The sequence below is a fragment of the Nelumbo lutea genome, chromosome 1, assembly GCF_056320005.1.
Source record: "Nelumbo lutea isolate HS-2025 chromosome 1, American lotus-T2T, whole genome shotgun sequence".
Classification (NCBI taxonomy): Eukaryota; Viridiplantae; Streptophyta; class Magnoliopsida; order Proteales; family Nelumbonaceae; genus Nelumbo; species Nelumbo lutea.
Genome location: NC_142684.1, coordinates 124,595,730 through 124,603,894, shown reverse-complemented (window position 1 = coordinate 124,603,894; position 8,165 = coordinate 124,595,730). Strand labels below are relative to the sequence as shown.

The 8,165-nt window shown below is 36.2% G+C and overlaps 1 protein-coding gene across 3 annotated transcripts; it reads left to right on the top strand.

Annotated features, from left to right (window-relative positions):
• The first annotated feature begins 4,222 nt into the window (after positions 1-4,222).
• LOC148877330 (Protein phosphatase 2C family protein) lies at positions 4,223-7,944 on the top strand. 3 transcript variants are annotated; one of them, XM_088984962.1, is made up of 4 exons: positions 4,223-4,760; positions 4,894-5,267; positions 7,106-7,342; positions 7,539-7,944. In XM_088984962.1, exons 1-4 carry the CDS (start codon positions 4,508-4,510, stop codon positions 7,803-7,805), a joined length of 1,131 nt encoding a protein of 376 aa, XP_088841088.1. In that variant the 5' UTR covers positions 4,223-4,507; the 3' UTR covers positions 7,806-7,944. The 3 variants fall into 3 exon arrangements, with proteins under 3 accessions (XP_088841088.1, XP_088841095.1, XP_088841092.1); XM_088984969.1 differs by having other exon boundaries at positions 4,248-4,403; positions 4,941-5,267; XM_088984966.1 differs by having other exon boundaries at positions 4,249-4,403; positions 4,938-5,267.
• Positions 7,945-8,165: the final 221 nt, after the last annotated feature.

Genomic DNA, 8,165 nt, shown 5'->3' with positions numbered 1-8,165 from the left:
ATCTCATTCCTTCTTCATCCTATTCACAACCGTCAATAACCCCAGCTTCAAACCATGATTGCCGTCAATGTACAACCAACCTAAAATGTTTGTCCACAAGGCTCCGTTATGTGTATGCTTACAAGTTCTGCACTAGACCAGTGTTCTTGTCGATGAATACCAAAAGGCATTGCCACCATAACAACTTTTGGCCATTGAAGGGTACTTTGGGTATTTCCAACTATTGAAGGGCATTTCCTACCATTGAAGGGAACTTTGGGAGTTTGGGTATAATGTAACATTAAATCTAACACGTAAAGTCACATGTAAACGGTTTGTGTCAGAGAGTTAATGGGAAAGGAGTTATGTGACAATTGTCAAGAACAATAGGGGTATTTTAAGACAATACTAAAATAGTAGTGTTATTTAATTTCCTAAACCTTAGGGGTAGTTTAAGAAATTTACCCTAAATTTTAAGACTAATTAGTGATGATTAGGATGATAGAGTTCAAATATTTACTTTAGTCATTAACAATTATCAAATACCATCTATCTTGGCAAGTATAATAATAATGTTATAAAAACATAATAAAAAGACTTTAAAGTAATTAATACCATTTTTTTTATCCAAAGCTAAAAGCATATTTCATTCAATCAAAAAACTTGTATGAAAACAGAGAATTGGTAACAGTACCAAGCAAGAAAGCGTAGATACAATTTCTTAGAAACAACAAAATATATACAATGGATAAAGGAGAAGATAAAGAACTTCTGCAATGGCAAAAGGTGAAGAAGAATCACCAATAGAAGAATGCATTCCCATCCCACCAAAATTGAGAGATAAAGACAGTAGGGCTCTCAAAGGTATGGACAAAGTTCTACCAAAAAACTGTTCCTCTGATGAAGGCTCAATTTTTAAGCCAACTGAGGGGTGGCTCAATTAGTATATTAGCTGGTTCATTTCAATACAGATGGGGGTTTGAATCTTGCTGCCACCAAATTTAGAAAGAGGGTTATATGTGTGGTGCTGTGCTATTCAAAACAACCCCTATTGGGGATCTAGGCAGATAAAAAAATTCAAGCCATTATTCACTGGTTACTCCAAATTATATTACTTCCCAGGTTACTTTTTGTCTTTATAGATGAACAAGATCAGTCCTTGTATAGTGCTCAAAACCATTCATTTCTTTATGGATGAACACGAGTAGTCATTGTATAGTATTCAAAGCCATTCATCGAATAAGAGAACATTTGACTATTGAAAGTTCTCGTTCTTCAAATCAAAAGGTGCCCAAAGGAAAAAGGGAATTACTTTAGCTACATGGCTTTTGCTTTTGGCTTGAAGCTTTCTTTGTATTGTGTATACAAAATGAAGTTACATCTGCCCCTCCAGAATGCACCCCAAAAATGTTCCACAGCACATCCCAACCTTGTATTGGGAATATCTCCCAATGACAAGTATGAAAGATGTTCTCAATGCATGCTGAGATGTGCATGTAGGGCGTTTTTGGGGTACATTTTGTGGGGGGCATATATGAACTCATACAAAATGATGAGCAAATGAAATGAAAAAGCCGATGAATTAATGGTTGAGATGGTCGGTTGGCATCCTTCCGAAATAGGAGGCGTAGGATTAAACCAGTGGAACTTCAGGCACTCTCTGATATGGCTATCAGGCCTCTTGTTTACCCTGCTTTTGTGAGGTCTAAAAAAGAGTCATAAAACATTTGTAAGTCATCTTGAGACTCTTTTCTCAATACCTTTCATAGATAATTTATTTGAGTGGTTTGCCAGTTTATTCACTCAATGAAAGGCAAGGCCGAATGGATATTTACAAATCAAACTGTCAGCAGTTGATCTCATACATAAACAATGCTTCTCCCCATTGTGCAAACGAGATAGTCTTCATTAAAGAAGACCTAACCAGCATAATGTAGGTCAAGAGGTCAAATTTTCATGGTGCCCCCGCAGTGTGAATGTAGCTACCCATGAGCTAGCCAAAGATGGTTTTCAGTCGATGATGTGGTGAGAAGATGCTCTCCCGGATTGGTGTTTTTGTTCTTTCCCTATTTGTGTTTTTGTTGGTTTTTGTTCTTGTTGGGTTCCTCTATTTTTTTTGATGCTCTGGTTTTCTTCTAATGAAAATTTTATTACCAAAAAAATGGATGTTTACAAATCACAAGCACGTTTCTTTTTCTTTTAAATTTTAAAAGACACTTGTTATTTTGTTAGGAAAATATTAGGAATGCGCTTGCATGACGTGTATCATAATAGAAATTAAAAAAAAATGGTAAATTACTGAAAGCTCCCAGAAGTTTGGTAATTGTAGGCACCTCCTCTGAATTTTCTAATATAGTTTCAAGTAGACCTCTTTTCTTAGAATCTTCTAAAATGAGGCATGAAAATGTTCAAATTATCCATGCAGTTACTTTTGACCAAAATTTTCATCTTCTGAATTTTCTCTTCATATGAATTGCTAGCCCAAACCATTCCGATATATTTTTTGAAATCATTTTATTTTCCAAATTTGCCTTCATATCAGTTGCTCAAAGGTAAAGATGCAACTTTAAGTTCTCTATATTTTTGTTGTTTATAAATTTTGTATTGTTTTTTTTTTCCTGTAGAGACTAGCCTTAATTGTTATTGTATGGATATTTTGGACAGTTTTGTTCCTCTTGTAAGATTTTAGCAGGGGGTTCTACTTGCAATTGTCAAAAAGTTTAGGGGAGGTGATTGCAATTACCAAACTTTAGGGGAGGTTTTAGTAATTTACCCTTAAAAATATAATTTCCATTGAAGGAAAGAGAAAACAATTCAATACCAATAAATACTTTCCAAAATAGATTATATGATTTTATTTCTAAAATGTTGAATGTAATAATTGTAATAAATCTATTTTACAATTATTATTATTATTATTATTATTATTAATGTACAACAATATGCCACAATTGGGATAACTAGGATTTTTTCTTGAGGGGGCCAAAATCTAATAAACATGGGTAGGGGGATCAATATATAAGTAACATTTAAATGGATATAGTGAGGATTTTACAAGCATAAGGGCTGCCACCCCTCACTCTGCCTTTAGTATCACATGTACTATATGCAAGTAAGTATTAATCATATATATAGTACATGGTATTTGGAGTGCAAATATCCGGAAAACAAAAATTCTATGCAAATGATAATCAAGAATGAATGACTATAATAGATTGCTAGCTACATTTACACATTAGGAAAATCGTGTGTGTATAGTGTTTTAGATGCTTATGCTTGTATGGTATGTGTGCGGTGTTTTAAATATAATTTGTATGACTTCCTCCAAGCACAAGTGTTGTATGGTGTTGCTTTGTACTGCATTCAGTGGAAATCAAGTGATTGCGTATAAATAGCAATACAATGTATGCTTTTGGTTTGGTTAATGTTTTTTCATTCAATGATTGTATTTTATTTATTTATAAAATTGAAAAAGGTAATAATTATAATTGTTTATAACAACTCGGTGCCACTAAATTTTACATTAGCGTAACAGTTAAAAAACACCTAACTGTTTATAAAAACTTTCAAAAATAACTTCTTAAAATGGTAGTCATAAACAAAAACCGAAATCTACCATTCTCGATGCCTATACAAAAGAACAAGCAAGAGGAAAAAAAGCTGAAATGATGCTTATATAATAGTATTTATTAAATAAACACCCACGGAAAACATCTGTTTGTTATAATAGGTGCCATTAGGCATTATATAAAAAAAAATGTACAACACCTCAAGCGGGTTTGTACTTATCCAACCTAATCGCTTGTGTGTCGCTGATACGGAAAAAAAACGGACAAGAAAGAGTAATGCAACACAATGATACGAAATACGCCCTTGTATAATATGGATACATATAGAGTTTGTTCTACTTTAAAAAAAAAAAGAAAAAGAAAAAGATAATACAGTATGGTGTGGTCTGTCAACATGACCCGGATCATTTACACAGCCCAGCCCAATCTGGCGTTACGAGCCGCGTAGGTAAGTTTTGCAACGCCAAGACCCGTCATCCTCAGGTCTATATCGTCAAAGAAAGCGGATCCCAAGCGAAAATGTGAAACAGAGTGGGTGTCGTAATTGAGAAGAAAACCAGAAATTTGAACAGCATTGGTTGACTCTGATGTATGAAAACCCTCGGAAAAAACAAAATATAAACAATTTGATAATTAAAAGCATTAATAAATAGAGAACATTTTCTGATTACCATATAACACACGCGTAGAATTAGATGGGATAGAGAGCAACACTCGTCCTATTCTTACGCGGCATCGCCACGACTTTTTCTATTGCCAGCAATGAAAAAGTTGATCGATTCCCTCCGTCTCTTCCTCTCCCCGTTCCCTTCTCTGAGTTCTCTCTCAACTAAAAGACGTCAAGGTCTCCACAAGGTTTGAAGTCTATAATCTGAAATACTGCAAAAACTAAAAAAAAAAAGAGATATCTTATATAGAGAGAGAGAGAAATCAAGTCTGAGCGAGATACGGACAAAGAGATGTTGCGTTCATGTTACAGACCACTGGAGCGATGTTTTGGCCGACGAGGCGATGGACTTCTATGGCATATGGATTTGAAACCCCACGCCTCCGGTGACTTCTCCATCGCTGTCGTTCAAGCCAATTCATCCCTCGAAGACCAAAGCCAAGTCTTCACCTCTCCCTCCGCCACCTACGTTGGCGTCTACGACGGCCACGGCGGCCCCGAAGCTTCTCGTTTCATTAATAATCACCTCTTCCCTCACCTCCACAGTAACTATCCCAACCTTCAATCATGCCCTAGTCCCTCTTTTTTCTTTCCTTTTCTCTCTCTCTCTCTCTCTCTCTTCTCTCTCTCTCTATATAGTTAAATCCTTATTTACAACTTTTAATTATTATTTTATAGAGCTTGTAACGGAACAAGGAGGTTTGTCTGCCGATGTTCTAAAGAAGGCATTCGATGCGACCGAGGAGGAGTTCTTGCATTTGGTGAAACGGTCGTGGCTCGCACGGCCGCAGATTGCTTCTGTGGGATCTTGTTGTTTGGTTGGAGCGATTTCGAACGATATGTTGTATGTGGCGAATCTTGGGGACTCTAGAGCAGTTCTTGGGCGGAGAGCTTCCGAGGGGCGGAGGAATCCGGTGGTGGCGGAACGCTTGTCCACTGATCATAATGTTGCCGTCGAAGAGGTTAGAAAGGAGGTCGAGGCTCTTCATCCCGATGATTCACATATTGTCGTGTATACTCGTGGAGTTTGGCGGATAAAAGGCATAATTCAGGTATAATGTGCTTTTCTCGTACTCTTGATTCCTAATTATTGTTTACTACTGAAACTTAACACACATAAGGAGTTGGAAATCAGTACTGCTAAATGCTAATGATGGTCAAATATGGTTCAAATGGAGTAAGGAGAAATTATTTAATATTAAGGGAAAATAGAATAGAAAAAATGTAAAAACAAAAAGAAACTCTTAATGGGTTACTGACAAATCGGATTATGGACTCGATGCTTCTTGTTGTATCTGAATTTAGGGTTGTTATATGTCATTATAATTCATTTGGTAATTACATAATGGCAGTTTTAGGGCTGTGCCTTATCCTCTCTAGAAGGAATAACTGGTGCTTGTATCTGCATTATTTGATAGTACTGTACTGTCATAGGGTTTATGACAATTTCTTCTTTCTCTAGGGCTTACATAGATCTGTCAATTCCATAACAAGTATTTTGGGTTCTAAATGTTACTACTCTTGTTGATGTTGTTAGTGTGAAGAAATGATGACTTACACTCTAATAAGTCCTCTTTGGAGTTTGTACTTTGTACTTGCCTATTCTGCATAGTATCATATATTCAATTATGGGTTTAGACTTATGCCTTTATACTTACCCACTCAATGTAGTATGGAGGAGAATGAGAGAGGACATTTATCTCCATGGTGGGAGGCATTTCTTTGCAGAATTCAAAACCATTATGTTCTGTAGGTTCTTCTAGACATTTAGTGTGTGTCTGGCCCTTCTATATTATGTTTTAGTTTCGACTATTTCAAAACCATTAAGGAATTTCAAACTTTCCTTATATTATTTCTAGTTTCCATTATTTGCAGTTTAACCTTTACTTCATTGTCCCTATCAAAGAGCTTAGGAAACAAGATTTCTTTGTCTGTCTACTCTGACCAGGAAACTGATATGTTCTTTTGGCTACAGGATTACAGCCCTTGCAGCACTTTTAAGACTATTTAAAATTTCTGCTACAAATCTTTGCTTTCCATAAAGAGTTGATTGTTATAAGATTGCTTAAGAATACAATACTGGAAATGTTAATCAAAAAGTAATACCATGCGTGATTGAGAAGGATGGCATAATTACTGCTTTGACATTATGATTCCCTTTGCAATCTTTTTGCATGCAACTTGCAATTCAACTCTTCAAAAGGAAAGATTCTGGATAACCATCATTGTAGACATTATACTATAAAGTAGAGGAGCTGCAAATGAGATTTAGTTTGTTGTGTATCTTCCAGGAACCCATCTTTTGGACATTTTATTTCGCACCATTGTCTATCATTATCTTTTATCTTATGCTTTTCTTTTGTCTAAGTAGTAATCCTTATCTTTGAACATATCAATGAGTAATGAGTCAAATCTGTTTTCAGGAAAGGTGTCAAATAACTTCCTTTGATCCTTTCAAAAATCACATGATGTGCCTCTTCAGGCAGATTGATGCTCTACTTGCAGAGGAAAAAAATTGCAGTGTGAGAGTAGTTAGAATATGTAGTTTCTAATTGGTCCCATCCTGGCTATCTCTCACTCAATGGCTTATGGTTTTGCTCATTTCCATATATGCAGATGTTACATGTACCGTTCTCTCCTTTGGAAATCTATCTTTATTTTTAACATGCAGCTATGGTGTCAGCAGGGAGATGCTAAAGAACTTACAAATATGGCTCACTAGTTTAACTTGTTGATTCCATATATTGAATTTTGAGAGACACTTGGTATTTGTGCCAAATAGAACATATTCCACTTGCTAGTTGCTACTTTTTTCCTTTGATATATTCCATTGTCTAGAAGAATTTGATAAAAGAGGCAACACAGACTTTAACACTAACTTTCTTTTTAGGTATCAAGATCTATTGGAGATGTCTATCTTAAGAAACCTGAGTTCAATAGGGACCCTCATTTCCAGCAATTTGGGTATCCTGTCCCACTGAAACGGCCTGTGATGTCAGCAGAACCCTCAATCCAGATTAGAAAGCTAAAGCCTCAAGACTTATTCTTGATATTTGCATCAGATGGACTGTGGGAGCAGCTGAGTGATGAAGCAGCTGTAGAGATTGTTTTCAAAAATCCAAGAGCAGTAAGTACCGCTACCTCATATCCATATGCCAATTCTTTTTCTTATTTTTATGATTTGTATTAGGTATTAGTGGAGAAGCTCAAAAGGATATCTTTCTTCGTTGTTGACCTACATTTTGAACCACCCTTGGTTTCCTAAGATGTATTTTGCTTTAACACTATGTAACTAATTGGAAATATTGCCATTTGTTTGGCAGGGCATAGCAAAGAGATTGGTGAGAGCTGCCCTCCAAGAGGCTGCAAGGAAGAGAGAAATGAGATACGATGACATAAAGAGCATAGAGAAGGGGATAAGGCGGCATTTTCATGATGACATCACTGTAATTGTGATGTACCTTGATCACCATAACAGCTCTTCCACTGGTAATTTCAGGGAGCAGCCCACCATTGACTGCATTACTGCTCCCGTCGACATCTTCTCTCTTCACTCAGACGAAGTAGAACCAAACCACAGCATTTCCTGACTCGATCCACAGACAGTGGATGGATACATACTGACTACCTTGTGAATAAGAAAAATGGGAATACATATAAATATGGTTACAGTTTATAGATACGGATTGAAAATATGGATATGGGAAAATGGGATTGTGATTAAAAATACAGCGAGGATGGTAATATTATATTTAATTTAGGAATTAGTTCACTTTGGCTACACCATGGGCGATGGGCGCAACCTATTTTTGATCGTAATCTCTAACCTCGGAGGCTGGGACTACAGCCATGGCGTAGCCAAAGTGATTGCTTTGAGACGTTAACGGTCCATCTTTTTATCAATTTATCCTTTATTTTTATTCAACTATCAATTCATTCACATTTGGAAG

Coding starts and splice junctions, on each gene's coding strand:
- LOC148877330 (XM_088984962.1), top strand. CDS start 4,508: ATGTTGCGTTCATGTTACAGACCACTGGAGCGATGTTTTGGCCGACGA. Junction 4,761..4,893: donor CCTCTTCCCTCACCTCCACA/GTAACTATCCCA, acceptor ATTATTTTATAG/AGCTTGTAACGGAACAAGGA. Junction 5,268..7,105: donor GGATAAAAGGCATAATTCAG/GTATAATGTGCT, acceptor CTTTCTTTTTAG/GTATCAAGATCTATTGGAGA.